At 38.0% G+C, this 20,551-nt stretch overlaps 1 protein-coding gene across 4 annotated transcripts in view; it reads left to right on the top strand.

The window, feature by feature from the left end:
- The window catches only part of Unc79 (unc-79 subunit of NALCN channel complex), a 211,009-nt gene that overhangs the window by 77,062 nt on the left and 113,396 nt on the right, over positions 1 to 20,551 (top strand). For all 4 annotated transcript variants that reach the window (XM_077799972.1, XM_077799971.1, XM_077799969.1 and 1 more), the window contains exons 12-17: positions 6,174 to 6,364; positions 6,936 to 7,059; positions 9,039 to 9,179; positions 11,713 to 11,934; positions 14,182 to 14,409; positions 18,512 to 18,650. In XM_077799972.1, coding sequence (XP_077656098.1) covers positions 6,174 to 6,364; positions 6,936 to 7,059; positions 9,039 to 9,179; positions 11,713 to 11,934; positions 14,182 to 14,409; positions 18,512 to 18,650 — 1,045 coding nt within the window. The remainder of the gene's footprint in view (positions 1 to 6,173; positions 6,365 to 6,935; positions 7,060 to 9,038; positions 9,180 to 11,712; positions 11,935 to 14,181; positions 14,410 to 18,511; positions 18,651 to 20,551) is intronic.

The following is a 20,551-nucleotide window of genomic DNA, read 5'->3' as shown; positions in this document are numbered from 1 at the left end:
GACAGCCTACATTTTTTGAATACTTTTCTTAGAGTTTTTCCCTTAACTCTTATTATTATACCAATTGTTTGATTTACATATATTGGTTATAATTTTAAACCCTATAAACCTTTACTTTACAGAGAAAACTAGGGAGTAGACAACTGTGACTTTTCCTGTCATATATATTTGCCAGCACTTTGTAGTATAGTAGCAAATTTTGCAGGTGTGCCATCTAACAGCTTCCAGAGATATGTGCTTCTTTGTAGTCCAGTTTCTCATTGTGGCAAAATGTGTTTATCAACAAAACCAAATATCAATAAGCTATGTAAAAAATAAGAAGCTAAAAGTACATAAACTTATATTCAGTAATTAATGTTTTAATATTTAATCTTTTTTAGAAGTGATCTAGATATTCATTGAATATCTACCATTTAATTTAACTTAGTATGCCTTGAATGTTTCAAGATCTCAAAAAGATTTTGGAAGCTACCTCTAAGAAGATGTATTATAAAACCCAATTACTGTTGAAATAAAATTTGTCAGAATGATGATTTAATTTGATTAAATTAAAATCAAAATCTGTGTTGTCTTTTTTTTTTTTGTACTGGGGATTGAGCTCAAGGGCACTCAACCACTGAGCCACATCCACAGCCCTTTTTTGTATTTTTATTTAGAGACAGGGTCTCACTGAGTTGCATAGCACCTCACTTTTGCTGATTTTCCTGCCTCACTTTTGCTGATTCTCCTGCCTCAGCCTCCTGAGCCACTGGTATTAAGGTGTGCACTATTACGCCCAGCAAATCTGTGCAGTCTAGAACATCTAAATACATTAATGTATTTGACTAGTAAACTCAAGAAGAATAAAAATATAATGTTTATCATATGCAGTGCTAATAATTCTGAAAAACAGTTGCTTTTATTAAACCAACAATATTAAACTAGTTTTATTTACCAAAGATTTACACAGATCATATAAATTTAACACATTTGGGTCAGTCCCTATGTTTTTGAGACTTTTAGGAATATTTAACTTGTATAAGCACTTAATTTTTAAAACCTATTTATAATAGGGCTCTCTTGTAAAGGATTTTATAAATAATTTGGCAGTACTAGTAGGTAGAGGTAAGAAGAGATTCCACATATACATAATGTATATACAAATACATATAGAGAGACAAAATAGAGACCTTGCAACTTTCAAAGGAGTACAGACTCACTAGTTTGTTGTGTAAGGTTTGGTCTTCATCTTTGTCTGACTTTTATTTGAGTTGTATTCTTGCAGATGGAATAAGTCCTTCCCTGTTCAATGCAAGGGCTAAAGCTTTTTACCAATATTTGTCAGAGAGACCTTTAAGCTCTTTTTATTTGCCCTGATATGTGGTCTCGGGGAGGTTGTGCTAAACCTCAGGTGGTTGTTTTAGTCTAGAGAAGCTATTTTTTTTTCCCCATGAATACGCCTCACTTCTGTAACCCCATCTCTACCTAAACAATGTACTATTATTGGTAGTCCTTTTTTTTGCCCCCAGGTTCTTTTATTTATTTATTAAATTCATTTTTCATTGATGTATTATAATTATACATAAGAGTTGGATTCATTTTATCACATGTGTACATGCACATAGCATTATTTGTTCAATCTCCTTCCCTGGATGTGTGCATACACACACACACACACATATAAATACACACTCATATATATAATCCCCATTTTGTGTGTGTGTGTGTGTGTATATACACACATATACATATATATATATATATGTGTGTGTGTGTGAATGTGTATATATATATAATCCCCATTGTATATACAAGTTGCATTCATTGTGGTATGTTTGTACATAGATATAGCATAATTTGGTAGATTTCATCCCTGAATAGATAGGCTAATTTTTCTGAGATGAACTAAGGAAAAAGGCATTGGGTTTTAAAATTTAAGTGTTCTGGGCATGGTGGCACATGTAATCCCAGTGACTCGGGAGGTTGAGGCAGGAAGATCATTGGTTTGAGGCCAGCCTAGACAACTTAGTGAGACCCTAAGAAATTTAATAACACTCTGTCTCAAAAAGCTAAAAGGGTAAAAGGGTTGGGGGTGTAGCTCAGTAGTAAATCATCCCAGCATTCAATCCCAGTAACATCCCATCATTCAATCCCCCCCCCCAAAGTATTAAGGGTATTAATTGGTGTTTATCAGGAAAAATTAATTTCTCATATTTTATGTCTAGAGGCAGTAGTACAGTAAAGTAACGGGCCTAATTCTGGGGCTTAAGCCAGAGTTCTTTCCCTTGGAGTCTGCATTTTAAAGAGGCTCTCAGGTCCTGTAGGAGATGTCTAAAGTGCCTGCTCTGGGTGTGTCAGGGGCATGTTTGCCAGTTACCAAGTTTTGTGTGGAACAAACAGTGAATTCTCAGGGTACTGTTGAGCTTTTACAAGCAGACATTTTTAAGGGCAGTCGAAATTACCCGCCCTGAGAGCCTGCAGGTCTTATAGCCAGGCTCAGGGCTAGTTGATGTGAGGTCTCAGGGTGGCTGACTGAGCAGGTGGAGGCATAGGACAGCTACTATTTGAGCTTTTCTTCTCCCTTAGGGCAGGACAGTTCCTTTTTGTCCAGACTTTTTACAGTATCTGCAAGTATTGTGAGATGAACAGCAGAGGTTTGAGATTGGTAAGAAAGATGGGTGGCTCAGGGTTACTCCTAGAGCCATATTTCTGTTTTTATAGTCAGTAAGGCAAGGACAGTTGTTTTTTTTTAATATTTATTTTTTTTTAGTTGTAATTGGACATAATACCTTTATTTTATTTATTTTTACATGATACTGAGGATCGAACCCAGGGCCTCACATGTGCTAGGCAAGCATTCTACCACTGAGCGACAACCCCAGCCAGGACAGTTGTTTTTAATTCTTCAAAGAATTGTGTGGTGGCCTCAATAATAACATTGAGGGGATGGCCTGCTCATCCAACTAAATTATTTTGAATTTGTTTCTTTATATCAGAGAAAAAATTTTCCACTGATATAGAAATGAAGATTTCTATATTCTGGGGCTTTGGGAGCTCTGTGTTTTGGGAATGTTTTTATAAATTGTTTAACAAAGTCTTTATGATGTGTTGCTGCCCTCTGAGCAGTTTTACTGTAGTTCAGTTAACCTTCTAGGGAAGGCTTCTAGAACAGTTTCTATCAGAACTTGAACATCAGTCTTCAGCTGGATCATTTGTAGGGAAGGAGTGCAGGGAAGTTTGTGGTGGGTGTGGATCTTAATTTTAGCTCTAAATTTGATTTTTCTTCTTTAATTTTGTTGAGGGAGTCTTTTTGACTAGCCATGGTGCTTTTTTGTTTTGTTCTTTCCATTTGATCCTTTTATATGGGCAAAAGGACATTTGTTTAGTAAGTGCTCTCTAAAAATACTTTTATTTATTTTCTTTGTCTAAAGTGGTGTGTTTGCCCCCAGTGTTGGGCATTGAACCCAGGGCTTTGTGTATACTAGGCAAGTAATGTAGAGCTCCCCTGAGCTATGGCCCCAGCCCCTGAAGTTGGATCTTTTATTCCTCACTTGGGGAATTCCAAGTTACTGTTCTCTTCCCCCATTGATCTCAAGGTAACATAAGAATTGGTGATGTCTGAAATATTTTACCTCTTTTTTATTTATTTTTATTAATTTTTGTAATTTGTTTTAATTAGTTATACATGACAGTAGAATGCATTTATGCACTTTGATATAACAATCATAGATGGGATATAATTTCTAATTTTTCTGAGTATACATGTTATAGAAATGCTGTTACAGACTACAGTTACCAAATACAAATTATCAAACCTTCTATTGGTCCCACAATTTCCTGTCTGCTAGGTAGCTTGCTTGCTAGGTAGCTGGCTGCTGTGGTCTTTGTGGAGGAGGACTAGTCCTGTGCAGGTGTAGAGGTCATCTCACTTTCAGCTTATTCTCAGGAATGTCCTTTCAGCCACATAGGTCCTCATGTTGCCAGGCACCTCTTCTGGTTGCTTAGTGTCACTGCTAGCTATACAGTGTTGGTATATAGTCTATCACCCCAGTCCTACTAACCAGGCTGGTGCATATTGCCATAGGATCCTCTGGTTATAGTTCCTGATATCATTTCTTTAAAAACAAAACAAAACAACTGCTCTTCCAGAGACATCTGACTTAAAAAATTGGGTCCCCAACTGTTCAGTACTTCTCAATAATAAAGTTGTTAACTGGTGTTCTTTCCATCTTTATAGGAGTCGGGTGCTCTCCTTATTCAGCCTCTCTTGCCCAGAGAGCCTCTCTTCCACTGTGAATTACAGACCATCTAGTACTTGGTCCTGTTGTTGACATCCCACTGAGCCACAAAAACGAGATTGATTATGTAGGCCTTGTTACAGAGTTGGACACAAATATCTCTGGTGTTGTTAGCATTATATTACAGCTGATGGGACCATTTGTGTAGATTTCTGTTGTGGTGTTCTTCCCAGAGAGGGATCCGCAGTCACTCACTTTTCAGAAGGCACAGGCTCTGAATGGCATGGAACTCTCATTTTAGTGCATATCCCAACTGGCTAACCATGTCTAATTGCTGGCCCTTGGCCTAGTAATTCTTGCAGGTGTCATTGGGAATGCCTTACTGGTGGACATACTCCCAAACCAGTAGCCTGTGAACTCCCTTACATGCTGTTGCTCCAGAACAAGGTGGAGGGTCCTGTGCCCTTCCTCTTGATGTTGGTCAGATCTGCCCTGGCACTGGTGCTGGTATGTTCCAACAGGAGCTTCAGTACTGGGGGATGTTCCTGGTGACACTATCATAGTTGACATCATCCACACTGTGCCAATCAAACTCCTGGTGACACTGTCATAGTTGACATCATCCACACTGTGCCAATCAAACTCTAGGGCAAATCCATTAGGGACAAGCACTCATGAATCCAGGGGTACATCCTGTACCCCAGTGGCACAGCTGATTCCCCCACAGGGGCCAGTAGCGGTCTGGCCTGGAGGTGGCAGAGGCAAGACTGCAGTGCCTGATGCCTGCAGCAGCAGCAGCAGCAGCAGCAGCAGCAGCCATAGCTGCACCTGCCTGGATGATGCCTTCCTGCTGGCTCCTGCCCTAGATCCTAAATATTGTGCTGGCTTCCCATCCCTGTGCTGGCCTCGGGCCAGCAAGCACCAAGCCAGCCCTCATGCTCCCATGTCCTGACCTTACCCCTTAAAAATCTTTTTGATCGTGACAGTTTTTCCAAATAAAATGATCTATAATCTGGCTATTGACAATTTAGGATCTCCAATGGCATTCTAAAATTTGATTCAAAACCAAGTCTTTACATGGCTTAACCATGAGTTACAATGCAAAAGAACCTCCATAACAATACATTCCAGGTTCTCAACATTACCAATGTCAGCTCTTTGAAGTCTATCTGTAATTAACAGCAACAATAAAAATCCCAGAAATAAATTCATTTTCTGAAAATAGCTAATCATCTGGGATTTTGATCAGCATGACACCAGATAGATGTTTGAGTTTTAAAATAGAATTGGTTAATTTTTTAAATAATCTAGAATTCTAGATATAATCATTAAACATTTAAAATTGGAGTAATTGGGCAGGGGTTATGTAACTCAGTGGTAGAGTGCATTCTTAGTTTGTGCTAGGTCATGGGTTCAATTTGCACAGCCTAAAAGCAAACAAATAAAACAAAAAACCAAAAGCACACACAAAAAAATTGGATTCATTTAAAATAAGATGATTTCCTCTGAACCTTATCTTCCATGGTAAAGACTCGGGAACTGTCAATGGTCAACCCTTTGTTACTTTTATGCTTATAAGAGAAATATAGTATCTTTAACATCAGAGTTAAAACAACTTATATTTGTAAATTTATGATTAAATTTTTTCCTCCTCTAGGAAATTGATGTACTATCTTGATCATTACAAAATGCATCTTTTTATTCACAAATTCAACCAGCCTCAAAACATTCTTAGGAAAAAAATTGTGGCAGAATTTGCAGCTTAGAGAAAAGCAGGACTCTACTGAAAACCATAACCTGAAAAAATGAGGAATTACAAAAAATATTCTTGGCCAAGAACTCCGATGTTATGGGCTCTGGCCTTTCTGTGTACCCATTTCCTTTCGGAAGTTCTTGAGTATGATTGTAACAGGAGTGTTTTGTTCTTTTCCCCTGTGGTTGTGAAAACCCCACCAGGTTGGTGGATACTGGGATAAGTCGTGTAGCACAGTCACTCAGCTGAAGGAAGGTCTCAACCGGATCCTTTGCCTGATCCCCTACAATGTGATCAACCAATCAGTGTGGGAGTGTATTATGCCAGAATGGCTGGAAGCCATCAGAACAGAAGTCCCAGATAATCAGTTAAAGGAATTCAGGGAAGTATTAAGGTGGGTAAGTAGTTTAATGAAGTCACTGCAATTATATTGATATCTAACATTTATCGAGCATGTACTGTGTGCTAGGTACTCTACTAAGTATTTTGTGTAATCTCCCTTTTTAACAATTCTATGAGAATTGGGAAGCCCCAAATAAAATAGCTACTATTAATTGAATCAAAATGATTTGAAAAGATCTTGTTCTTGAGAAATAATAAATATACATCATATTGTTTGCTTATTTTCAAATATGATTTGAAATTGGCTGTGTTGGAAAAGTACAAAGATAAAATATTTTTAGAGGCTAGGATGCAGCTCTAATTCCTTAGAAATGTAATTCCTTCTGTTAAACCTAATATGCATATGGGCATTAATGTGATTCCATGTGAATTATTTACATGTATTTCTATGATGTAAACAATTCTCTTACAGTGAAACAAGTTATACTAATAATAGGTCAGAACACAAACTCATCTAAAAGGTTTGGCTCTCCAAATAGGGTATAGTGAGAAATACTTTGGTGATATCAGTTTACCCTAATGTGTGCCCATTGGTCATTTACTTTTGTTGCTCTGCTTTTCAGCAAAATGTTTGACATTGAGCTCTGTCCTCTGCCTTTTTCATTGGAAGAGATGTTTGGATTTATTAGCTGTCGGTTTACAGGCTACCCCTCCTCTGTGCAGGAACAAGCTTTATTATGGCTTCATGTAAGTGAATGATACTTATGATTGTTTGGGGTAATAGTTCTTATCCTAGAAGCTAAGTTCTTAGCCTTGTTAGAGGGGTGGGAGGTTTTGCAGGGTCATATGTTCATGTGTTCATTGAGGATTATTATAGACTAATATCTCCTAGTCATAAATAAATGATTAAATTTCAAATATATGTAGCTCTAGTTATGGTTAACAAATATAAATTTATGCAATAGTGTTACTGAATTCATAGAGATTTTTGGTCCTTATATATTACTTGCTGTCTGAGATTCTGAAAAACTTTTAGTATTAAACAGGTCCTTTATTTGGAAGGGTGAGGACTACTGATTAAGGGAGGGAGTGGCTCGTCTGCTTCCTCAACTGGGAATGACTCTCTTTTCTGCCTCTCCTGGGAGCTCCAACCTCTCCTGTAAAGCCCAGCTCGGAGGGGTCTCCTCTGACGTTTCCCGCCGCTCTACACCCCCATTTGTCCATCGAGCACTTTTCTTTCCCCCCAGTATCCAGACAGCTTCTCTGTGTGAAATCTGTTCTTTTCTTAGAGTTAGTTTTTGTTTCTTCTCCTGCTTACACACTCCTTGGGTTCAGGGACTAGGTTTTATTTTTTTGAATTTACAACTCTCTTCATCCTTTCCTCTCGAGCTTTGTATTTAATGAATGTTTAATAAAAATTTATTAAATCGAGTTGAATATCTGATGTAAAGTTTTGGGCAGTTTCAGAAAATAAGGACAAATTTATTGTTTAGAGTAACTATGGTTATAGTTACTTTTTTACAATTTTCTTTTGCTGTGCTGGGGATTGAGTCCAGGGCCTCTTGCATTCCAACATATTCTGTCCCACGTCTCTAGCCTCAGATGCATTTCTGTGTCACACAAAGACGAACTCTTATACACCTTTCTCCTATGTGCCTTTCAAGTTGCAAAAAAGGCCTTTCTGGATTCTAAACTAAGGAACAATATTTTTTACAATTAACAAAGAGTAAAGGGAGCATTTGAAAAAAAAAAAGTCACCTTGGGATTCAGAATTTTAACTTATTTTATCTCCACATAGATTTCAGTAAGATAACTTTTATTTTAGGAAAGCCAGTCTTTCCTATACATGGCTAAATGTTGCCTCAGTATTCTGTGACACACCTCTTAAGCTGCAAACCTCTGTCCCCACCAGAGTTAGATAAGATACAGTCCACAGGTTCTATGGACTTGGCTCTAATATGGCCTTACTGTGAAGGCAGTGTGCTGTAGTTGAAGGTTTCAAACTCCTGGTCTCACCTTTTGGGGAGGGGACTGAACAATACAGTGGTTGGAATTGAATCATATATGCATTAATTGGAAAGTTTTTCAGAGCTCTTGCGTGCCAGGCACTGTAAGGTGGCTCTTCCCCCATACTTCATTTCTGTAAGCAGATCATGGTATGAGGGATAGTAATAGATAATTAAATGCAGCAAAAAGTGGTAATTACTATAATAAACATATATATAAAGCTCTAAGAAGCAGAGACTAGGGTTGTTTCTTTTCTGTCAAAGGAAGCAGGTATAGATTTCCAGGAAATTCTTTTCAAATAAGATGACTTGATTTTGGCCCAGAAAGACATAAGCTTGTACCAGACAGCAAGATTGGATGGGGTTATCAGGTGAGAGTGCAGAGGAACTCAAGGAAGATACGACCAGATTCTGTTGTCCAGGAGAAAGATGTGAGCGAAAGCAATAGCACTGGGTATAAGGAGGAGGGATAACATCAAGAGAAACTTGATGATTTCTGTGGAAAGAACATGGCGACTTATTGGATATCAGGGTAAGGAAAACTCAATTTAAAGACACCCTCGATTTTCTTGGTGCAAAAATTTGAGGATGACTGTAGAATATGAGTAAGGTTGAATGTCCTCATGCTTAATAGTTTGATTTAGGGAAAAAATTATCAAATGTAGCTTTCTGAGTTTTAAATTTGACATGTTTGGGGGGAATATGTCCTTTTTTCTCCAGGTATTATCGGAGTTAGATATCATGGTTCCACTTCAACTCTTAATAAGCATGTTTTCTGATGGAGTTAATTCTGTCAAAGAACTGGCAAATCAAAGAAAATCAAGAGTCAGTGAACTGGCAGGGAACCTTGCAGCTCGAAGGGTAATTATTACCTGATTGTTCTTGTCTGTCTTAAGATTTAAAAAATCCTTGTCAGTTTTATCAAGCTTGAAAGTAGCATCATAAGAAATCTCTCTGAAGATACTTTTTAAAATCACATCTCATTTCAGTAATTTTAAAAGTACATTAAATAAAAAATATTTATCCGAGATAGTTTTGGTATAGTCTATAATTAATAAGTTATTGAGTTTTTAATTTTTCTTTGGGAAAAATTAATTTTAGCTCTCTCTCACTACTGATAAAAGGAAAAGACAAAACAAACAAACAAAAAAAAACTTAGCTTTTTTGATGCCCCCTCTACCCCACCTCTCCTGATAAATGAGAGTTCATTCCAGCTACTGGGCAAATCAGTGCTTCACACACATTGTGAGGAGTTTGGATGGTTTTTTGTCTTTTGCTTTTTGTCATTGTGTTTTGGGAAAACGAAATCAATTGGTGGTGACTATAGATAGTGCTGTCAGTATGAACTAACTGAGCTCGTTTTATTGACCTCTTTACATCTCTGTGGATGAGAAAAGTGTTCAAAAACTGTTAGAAAGTTTTGATACTGTTTCTGTGGGGAATCTGTTGTGGTTTCTGCTGGCCATGTGCAGTTTCTGAGAGGCTGACTCTCCCTGGAGGGTGGGCAAGGACTTCCCAACCCTCCTGTCAGACCTCTCCATGGAACCCACCTTGTTTAGTCAGCTTTTTGCTGCTGTGACCAAAAGACCTGACAAGAACAATTTTAAGAGGAGGAAAAGTTTACTTTGGGGCTCATGGTTTCAGAGGTCTCAGATCATAACCTCCGACTCCATTCCTCTGGGCTGGAGGTGAGGAAAACACCATGGTAGAAGGGTGGTGAGAAGGAAAGTGGCTCAGGACTGGAAGCCAGGCATCAAAAAACCATTCTGCTCTCCAGAGACAAATATATACCCCAAAGGCATGTCCCTAATGGCCCCCCTCCAGCTATCCTGTCTGCCTACAGTTATCCCCCAGTTAATCCCTATCAGGATCAATGCACTGACTCTAGGTTAAGGCTCTCGTAACCAATCATTTCACCTCTAACATTTTTTGCATTGTCTCACACATGAGCTTTTGGGAGACATCTCATATCTAAACCATAACACTGTCCCCATGCCACCTGATGTCTAGGGAATAAGAAACCTAACATGATGATAGGATCATGGTTTGTATTCATTACTCAAAAATAAATCACTTCTTTTTCATCGGCCTGTTAGGAACAAGCTGCCAACAACCTAATTTTATTTCTCTCTTCTATAACCTTTAAAATGCTATTACTTTTTGTGGTACTTTATTCTGTGCAAAGTATTCACAATGAACAATATCACAGAATTGTGTGAAGCAGTCAGGGAAGAACTCATTATCCTCACTTTACAGCTACTTAACTTGATACTTGGTAAGTGAAGTGATTCATAAATAACACTGTAAATATCCAGGTATTCCAATTCTTAATGGGGTGCTCTTCCTCTTTGCCTTAAAAATAGTGGCTGTGGAGCTTTCGGGTTCCTAGAAAGATCTTTATGAGAGAAAATAGGATTTGAAAATAAAAGTGATGCACAGTTATGGCAGTCTGGGCTCTGATACAGAATTTATTCCAGATGGTTAAAATGAAGAGACTTTAATGGAAATTCTGCCTGTAGAGTTATGGAAAAGGTTATAGCAGCAATAAGAGTTGATGAAGCACCCAGAATCTAGTGACAGTCTGGTAGGAAGCCTCTATTCCCCTAGGGCTGAAAGAACAAGGAAGAAAGTTCCTGGCGCCAACTGAGAGCCGACACTAGAAGGAAGGGCTGCTGGAGAAGCTTCGGAGTGATGCGACACTTCCCAGGTGCAGCTCCAAAGCCAGGAAGTGGGTGGGGAGAAACACTCCTGCCTCCTGCCCTGCCAGCTGCAGGTGCTCTCTGGTGCCTTCATCCACTGAACCCACCTGGAGGCCAAGCAGCAAAGGAGCAGGGTATACTTAGTGCACAACACCCATGGCATGAAGGTGGGCAGAGAAGGGCAGTGAGGGCTGGAGGTGAGGCTTGGGGGATATATAAGCAGAGTGGTAGGTTTGGCATTTATTATTTTCTCATGATAGTTAATCATTATACTCTCCAGAGGCCGTTCTTCTTTAGTCATATTAATCTGAGATTCTGTGCTTATTTTTCTAAAAATTATCTTGCATTATTTTACTTTTTGTAATTCCTCATTTTTTCAGGTTATGGTTTTTAAACTAGATTCAGACAATCTAGTTTAATTGGAACTGTTTTATGGGATGAAGAATATGACAAATGCCTTCATTTTCCAGTGTTGATGTTTCATTCTTTGACAATTAGTCTGAAAACTTGGATGGTTCTGTCATCTTAATGTGTTGAGAGGATTAGTTGTATTTGGAGGTACTAATGTCATTGGGTGATGTCAAAAGAAATCTGTGTGACAGCTGGAAATGCCTTCTGTAGAGTCCCTAATTATTTTATGCAGCCATTTGAGCTTCTGTGAATTCATTCATGTGTGTTGACATTCTTTCTCATAGGTGAGTGTTGCCTCTGATCCTGGACGACGAGTTCAGCACAGTATGCTGAGTCCGTTTCATAGTCCTTTCCAGAGTCCATTTCGGAGTCCCATGCGTAGTCCATTCCGTAGCCCTTTCAAGAATTTTGGACACCCAGGAGGAAGGACTATTGACTTTGATTGTGAAGATGATGAAATGAATCTAAACTGTTTCATCCTCATGTTTGATCTTCTCCTGAAACAGGTAGCTGAAGCATGAACTTCCCTTAGTTCAAAGGTGAAGAAGGAGGAAAAACATTGTATAGTGATTCTTTCCATGTGTTGGGCATCTTCACACTTACTGAAGTGATTTGAAAATAAAAGTGATACACACTGGCATCACTCAGGTCATTTTACATATTGCTTTGGAAATTTCCTAAAGAGCCTGAAAACTACTTGTGCAGATATCTGCAATGACATGTGAGAATGGATTTGAATTTTAGAAGATTATGGCTTCATTAGAATTGATTCTGTTGAATAAATTGGATGAACAAACTGGACAAAACTATTTTTGTGAAACAGTGAGGTACAACTCCATAGTGATGGGACTAATTTTAATATATCTTATGGGTTGATTTTCCAAGATAATTTTTAAAAGATAAATTAAAAAGACTTTGATCAGAAGAATATTTCTTCCTAATTTTTTATTCTTAAATAATTTTAGATTTGCTGACAAGTTGCAAGGATAGTATAAAGAACTCCTGAGCACTCCTGTCTCAAATTCTTCAGATGTTAATATTTAGCACATGTACTTCTTTCTCTCTTTCTCTGTATGCGTATAAATGAATTTTCTTAAGGAGTCATGTGAGAGTAAGTTGAAAACATGGTATCTTTATCCCAAGTACTCCAGAGTGGTTTCTAAAAAATAAGGATATTATCTAACATAATCACAGTACAGTTATCAAATCAGGAAATATTTTATCTATCTTACAGAAATTACTCATTTAAAATTGATATAATAACAGTATCATTTTTATATCATAAGGAAAAAACTCTGTTTTTTATCTAGGAACAATCTAGGGTCAATCACGGCAACAACTGGTGCTGGTTTCTTGGTTTTCTTTAATCCATGACAGTCCCTCAGTTTTTGTTTATTGTGCATGTCTTTGACAGTTTTCAAGAATATAGTTTGGTTGTTTTGTTGAATGTGTTTCACTTTGAGTTTGTCTGACATTTCCTTATGACTTAATTTGGCTCATACATTTTTGGCAGGAAGAACCAAAGATGTGATGTTCTGTCCTTTGTAGTGCATCATGTCAGGAGGCACAGATATAATACTGACCCCTTACTAGTGATAACTTTGATCACTTGGTTTACAACATGATTTCTGCCAATTTTCTTTATTGAGTCATTACAAATCAGCCCTGTGTATGTAGGAGTTCCGTATCAGCAGATGTAACCAACCAAGTATTAAAAAAAAAATGGAAAACAGTGCATTTATAGTAAACATGTACAGACTTATTTTCTTGTTATTATTCTCTAAATATAGTGTAACAACTATTTATATAACATTTACATCATGTTAGGTATTGTAAGTAATCTAGAGATGGTTTGACATAAATGAGAGAATACATGTACATTACATGCAAATATTGTACCATTTTTATATAAAGGACTTGAGCAGCTATGGAAATTCATATATGTGGGCAGGTTCTGGAGCCAATCCCCTGTAGATACCAGGGATACCTGTATTTTCCCTTTTGTAAATAGCAAGTAACTTGTAGGGAAACACTTTCAGATGATGAGATTTCCTTTTTTTTTTTTTAATGAGACTTTTTAGCACTGACATTCATTTCATGCCTGCATCAATTTTTACTATGATGGCTGCCAAATGATATTTTTTATTTTATTCGGTAACTTATGATCTTTAACTATGATTACTTATTTTGTTGCTCATATTGGCCAGTGGGAGTCTGTTAAAGCTGACTCTGTGTTCTCCTGACATGTTCATATCATTCTTTGAACATTTCCTTAATTTCTGGCATGACAAGATATTCCAGGTTCATCTTATATTTTCCTTGCCCCAGCCCTGGAATTGGCCATTTCTCCAAGGATCCCTGATTCCTATCCACTAAGTGGATAGCAGTAATTAGAAACCAAGATCTGGAAAGTAGATGAGAAATAGCATTTTTTTAAGTGTATAAAATATCACAAAGTGATGCATTTTAAAACAACTCTGTTAAATGTTATGTGATTTTAAAAATAATTCTCATTATTTTGTCTTGTGTTTATATTTTTTCTAGAAGACTCTTTGGAAACCAATATTGATCTATGATATTGAACCTATATTGTCATTAAATAATTTAATGTTGGTGTCAGTAGTGAAAATTATCTCCATCTAGTATGTCAATGAAATGTTGGATAAAAATACCAAATTCCTTCTTTTTTTTCTTCTTCTTCTTTTTTTTTTTTTTTTTTTTTTTTTTTTGGTCCTTTTCCCAATGTCTTTCAGATGGAGTTACAAGATGATGGAATCACAATGGGTTTAGAGCACAGCTTGTCAAAGGACATTATTTCTATTATAAACAATGTCTTCCAGGCCCCCTGGGGGGGCTCCCACTCCTGCCAGAAGGAGGAAAAAGCAATCGAGTGCAACTTATGTCAGTCTAGCATCCTCTGTTATCAGCTTGCTTGTGAACTCCTAGAAAGACTGGCTCCCAAAGAAGAGAGCAGGCTGGTGGTAAGCAGTGGAAGAAGCGAGATGACTTGTGTACAGTAGTAATGAAGATGGCGGCAGTGGTGTGATGGGGTCTTCCTCCAGGGTTATCTTATGCTCTGTGCTGGGTTATATGTGAGACTGTACCAAAAGAAAGTTTTCCTATTACTTCCACTAACACAAGTTCCTGGAAAAAGACTGGAGATGCAGCCACATTATATGGAATTCTATTAGGTGGCTTGAGTTAGGGTTGTAGAATTCCATTCATGCAGTTTCCATAAACATAAAGCATTACTGGTATTTTAAAAGAACTTGTATCATAAAGAATTAAGATTTTTTTTAGTTGCAAATGACAGTATATTTTGACATATTATACAAACATGGAGTCCATCTTATTCTAATTAGGATTCCAGTGTTGTGGTTGTACATGGTGTGGGGTGTGGAGATTTACTCTGGTGTATTCATATGCATACATAGGAAAGTTATATTAGATTCATTCCACTGTCTTTCCTATTCCTGTCTCCACTCCCTTCCCTTCATACCCCTTTGTTTAATCTACTGAATTTCTGTTCTTTCCCTCCCCACTGGTGTTGTGTGTTAGCATCCTTATATCAGTGAGGACATTTGGGTTTTGGGATTGGCTTATTTCGCTTGGCATAATAGTCTCCAGATCCATCCATTTACTAGCAAATGTCATAAAGTCATTCTTATTTATGGCTGAGTAATATTCCATTGTGTATACATTCTACAATTTCTTTATCCATTTATTTGTTGAAGTTTGGTTCCATAGCTTAGCTATTGTGAACTGAACTGTAATAAGCATTGATGTGGATGTGTCACTGTAGTATGATGATTTTAAGTCCTTTGGGTGTTAACTGAGGAGTGGGATAGCTGGGTCAAATGGTGGTTCCATTCCAAGTTTTTGAGAAATATCCATACTGCTTTCCAGAGTGGCTGCACCAATTTGCAGTTCCATGAGCAATGTATGAGTGTATTCTTTCCCAGACAGCCTTGCCACCATTTATTGTTACTTGTATTCTAGATATTTGCCATTCTGATTGGCGTGAGATGAGATCTAAGTCTAGTTTTAATTTGCATTTCTCTAACTGCTAGAGATGTTGAACATTTTTTAATATATTTATTGGCCATTCATATTTCTTTTTCTGTGAAGTGCCTGTCAGTTCCTTTGTCCATTTATTGATTGGATTATTTGTTTTTGTGGTGTGGATTTTTGAGTTCTTTATGTCTAGATATGACCTATGGTTTTTCTCTAGTAGCCTTTAAAATTCTGTCTTATTCTCTATGTTAGACACTTTCATAATAATGTGCCTTGATGTGGGTCTATTGCAGTTTTATATATTTGAAGTCATATAAGCCAACTGTATTTGATTTCTCATTTCATTCTTAAGGTTTGGGACGTTTTCTGATGATATTTCATTTAAAAGATTGTGCATTCCTTTAGTTTGTATTTTCAGAGCCTTCATCTATCCCAATGAATCTTAAATTTGGCCTTTTCATGTTATCCCATATTTCTTAATGGTCTCTTAACATCTTTTTTCCATGGTAAACTGTATTTTCAAGATTATATATTTTGTTTTCATTGCCTAAAACTCTATCCTCCAAGTGGTCTAGTCTGTTGGTGATGCTTTCCACTGAATTTTTAATTTGGTTTATTGATTTCTTCAGCTTGAGGATTTCCATTTGGTTCTTTTTTAGAAACTATCACTTTATTGAAGTGATTTTTCACTTTATTTTCTTTCCAGTTTCACTCCTTACATCATCTTTTACTTTATAAATCAGTTTAACTATGAACTTTTAAAATTCCTCCTCTGACATTTTCTCCACTGTGATGTCAATGGATTCTGTTATTGAGGTATTTTTATTTGTTTGGGATGGTTTGTTCCCTTGCTTTTTCATATTGTTTGTGTGTCTACCCATTTATTAGTATCAATCTGAGGTGGCAGAGTTTCTACCCTGTGAATTTATAGTATCCATGAATATTTCTGGTACCTAATGGTTTAGGAGAAGACAAAATAATAACAACAACAAATGAAAACAGTATACAGCATTGAACTAAATACTTAGTTTCTATTATGACATCTACAATGTTAATTGGCTCAATTAACACAAATGGTATGATGAGCAATTGCTGGGCATGGTGGTGCATGTCTATAATCCCCAAAACTCTGGAGGCTGAGGAAGGGAGATTGCAAGTTCAAAGCCAGTCTCAGCAATTTAGCGAGGCCCTAAGCAACTTAGTGAGATCCTATCTCAAAATACAAAATAAAAAGGGCGGGGACACCAGGCATGGTGGTGCACACCTGTAATCTGAGCAATTTGGGAGGCTGAGGTAGGAGGATCTAGAGTTCAAAGCCACTCTCATCAACTTATCAAGGCCCTAAGCAACTCAGGGAGACTCTGTCTCTAAAAATATATATAAAAAGGGATAGGGATGTGGTCAGTGGTTAAGTGCCCCTGAGTTCAATTCCTGGTACAAAAATAAATAAATAAATAAATAAATAAAAGGCTGGGGACATGGCTCAGTAGTTACATGTCCCTGGGATCAATATCCAGTATTAAGAAAATCATGGTTTAGATGCTCATCAACAGATGAAGACTCTTAGAACATATAGTGTCTACTGCATGTAGTAGCTACTTCCTAATTGGACAAGTGGAGATCAGGAGAGTGGGTGAGGACAAGAAGAATGGGCTGGTAGGAGGCTTTGGCTAGTTTGCAAGACAGGTCACATCTGGTCTCTGCCACCTTGGTGGATAGTACTGGAAATGTGGGTTCCCAGGTGCATGCAGGAGTCAGTATATCGCAGGCAACTCTCCATTGGGCCAAACTGTGTGAAACTCAGTTTATGATTTGCTGTGGTGTTTTCTTTCTGTTTGTTTCAGGAACAGGGCCAGCCTCAATAAAACTGTGAAGTTGGCAAAGGTGTTTGTTCAGAGCCCTATCAGTTACTGTTTTAGCACTTATTTTTTCTTTTCATGATCTTCTTTGTCCCGCCAATCTTTATCTCCTATTTGATTGTCAAATAAATTTTGAAAAAATGTTTAGTGGTCAATGTGATAGTTATGAGGATAATTTTATAAGAAGATATTTGAAGATGAGTCATGAAAGAAAAAAAGTAGAAGAGTTACCCGAGGTTAGATATTTTAAATGGCAGCCATACCTTAAAAGGGCAGCCCTCTCTTAAAAAAAAAAAAAAAAAAAAAAAAAACAAACCTCAGAAAAATTAAATATTTTCTTTTCCTTCTATTTTTTGCAGCCTGTTTTATTTGCGTGTACACACACATATGCATATACATGACGTGTTATGTATAAATACAGAACTTTAAGTATATTTGCATTGTTATACAACCCATCTCCAGGACTTTTTCCTATTGCAAAACTGAAACTCTAAAACTATTAAATGACAATTACTCCTGTCTCTTTTCCCACAGCCCCTGGGAGCCACCATTCTTCTGTTTCTACATTATGCAATGTAAACTGTATAAGTGAAACTTGTGTAGTATGCCTGAGCAGAATGTCCTCTAGTTTCCTCCATGTTGTAGCAGGTGTCAGAATCTCCTTCTTTTTTAAGGCTGAGAAATATTCCATTGCATGGACAGACCACATTTTGTTGATTCATCTGTTAATGGACACTTTGGTTGTCCTACCTTGTTCCCTTTTTCTCTCATGTTATGGTAACTTCTTGCTTCTAATATTTTAACTTGACTGGACAATTAGCATTTGTATTTGAACATATCTCTGAAAACCTCTTATTTTCCCCTCCTAAATAAATTCTGAACAAAATGTTCATGGGTGGGAGTCCTTGGGTGGGTGGGATACTTACCAATCTAGGGGATTAAAGCAGAAGTGGAGAGTAGCCTAGGAAGATGTGAGAGTCGCCTAGATGATGTGTTTATTATTTTTTTCTTTTTTATTCAAGTGAAAGCAAATGCTTCAATAACAGTTGGTACAGATCTTTCACTGTTATGGAAGCAAACTCAGGCTTCCTGGAGGTGTGCTGCCTTGCCCTCCTAGCTCAGAGGGTTGAACAGATCAGGCCATGATCCATTTTTATTGACTTAAGCCAAACCTTCTGTGCAGCCCAACGGTTTGCTGTGTTTGTTTCAGGAGCCCACAGACAGCCTGGAGGACAGCCTCCTTTCTTCCAGACCAGAGTTCATTATAGGCCCTGAAGGAGAGGAGGAGGACCCAGCAGCCAAGCATGGGGAGAACCCAGGCAGTCACACCACGCCCACGGAACATGCTGGTAGGTGAACTTGGCTGATGGGGAGGGCACAGTATGCACCTTCCAGTTTGCCCAATGCTCAGATCCTTGGTTTCTTAGGTTGATATCGACTAGGGCAAGTTCAGATGCACCTTTCTTAATGCTGACTTATGCAGATGAACCATTTCCTACCAGATTATGAGGTGGAAGATCCATTATAGCTTCAGTGGAACACAATCTGATCATCTTTCTGGAAACAGATCTTGTTACCCATGAAAAACTTATGTTAGTGTAGAAAACTAACACAATTCTGACAAAATGAGTTGTGTTCATTGTGTGCAGAAGTAACTATAAGCAGACGCTGATTGGCTGAGGTGGAGGGTGCTGGCAAGTTCAACAGCTACTCAGGGCGCGTGGCCAGAGCAAAGTATTTTCTTTTTTTTTTTTTTTTTTAAAGAGAGAGAGAGAGAGAGAGAATTTTTAATATTTATTTTTTAGTTCTCGGCGGACACAACATCTTTGTTGGTATGTGGTGCTAGGGATCGAACCCGGGTCGCACGCATGCCAGACGAGCGCGCTACCGCCTGAGCCACATTCCCAGCCCCAAAGTATTTTCTTTCAGAGGGAACACAACTTGCTTCCATGCAGTTTCTGCACCCCATGCACTTGGCTAGGACCCTGGACAGTGCACGTTGGTAGTTGCTAAGGTCTTTCTCAGAGTCTAGATGACTCCACTCCCAGTTGGGAGGAGGTATGACTTTATAATTTGCTTAAAGGCTCTGAGTGGGCAGATTTGGAACAACAAGATGACAGGAAAAATGGATTAATTTGTAATTTGTGCTCTGAGGGAGTTTAGGGAATTCAGGATGTGACTCCCATGTGCCTCTGGAGAAGCCTAATTTTCTAGATCTGGATGGTGGTACTCTGGGAATTTTGAACAGTACCTGGGGCAATTTGGGCAGCTTTAAAAAAATATTCCTGCCTTCACTATCCTGAACTATTAGATTATCTTCATCCTGGGAGACTCACTCCAGAATCAGAAAACAAGGGCTTTACATCATTCCTTCAGTGAACAGTAAGCGTTCTTAGGGGACTGTTTTGTGGGGTTCACTGTTGCTACTCAGTGTCTTATTCAGACCAAGGTAACCACATCATTGCTACAAAATTCTTGGTCAGAACTGCTTCCACTTGGTAAAGTGAGTATGAATATCTCAGCCCACACCACTTGATACCATTGAAACTTAGAGTTTGAAGGAATGTCTGAGGTGATCCATTTTATTGGTTTTTGAAGGGTACTTCCTGGAGCTATGAAAACTCCCTGTTACTTTCTTTGGAACTTCCTTCATTGGGGTGACAATTGGTGGGAAAATGAGGGCCAATGATAAAGATTTGGGCTCCCTGCCCAGCTCTGTGGGATTGCTCCAATTTGCTATACTTCATACACTGGAGTTCTAAGCAAGATTTTCCTTAAACAAAGCATCCTTCAGAAAAGAAGGTTGAATCTGCTAATCTATTTCAGCCTTCTAACTTTGCTGATGAGAAAATAAATCCCAGATGGGTTGAATGATCTGCCCATGGTGGTGTAGCTCTTGTGATTCATTTATAATTTATGCTTATACATAAGTGCTTCCAGGGCTGTGCTGGATGGAACATCACAAACATCTGAGGACTGGAAACAAACAAAACAAATGAGCTCCACTCTTCACCCCCAATTTTGAGTATATTCTGGGTGGGGGCCTGGGAATTAGAAATTTGAATCTTAAAAAACTAGTAGTGGCAGGAGTTGGGACTAGAACCCAGGTCTCCTGCTTTACTCAAAAGTAATGATAGCCCAGAGTCATGCTTCTTTCAGGCTTCATGCCTAAGGGAAGCCAGGGCTTCACTTAGAATCCCCTGACCTGTGCTCTTTCCACACAGATTTATTTTCTAAACCTAAGATAATG

Source organism: Urocitellus parryii, chromosome 6 (assembly GCF_045843805.1).
Source record: "Urocitellus parryii isolate mUroPar1 chromosome 6, mUroPar1.hap1, whole genome shotgun sequence".
Taxonomy (NCBI): Eukaryota; Metazoa; Chordata; class Mammalia; order Rodentia; family Sciuridae; genus Urocitellus; species Urocitellus parryii.
The sequence above is the reverse complement of the archived record's forward strand: the minus strand, read 5'-3'. Positions and strand labels throughout refer to the sequence as shown.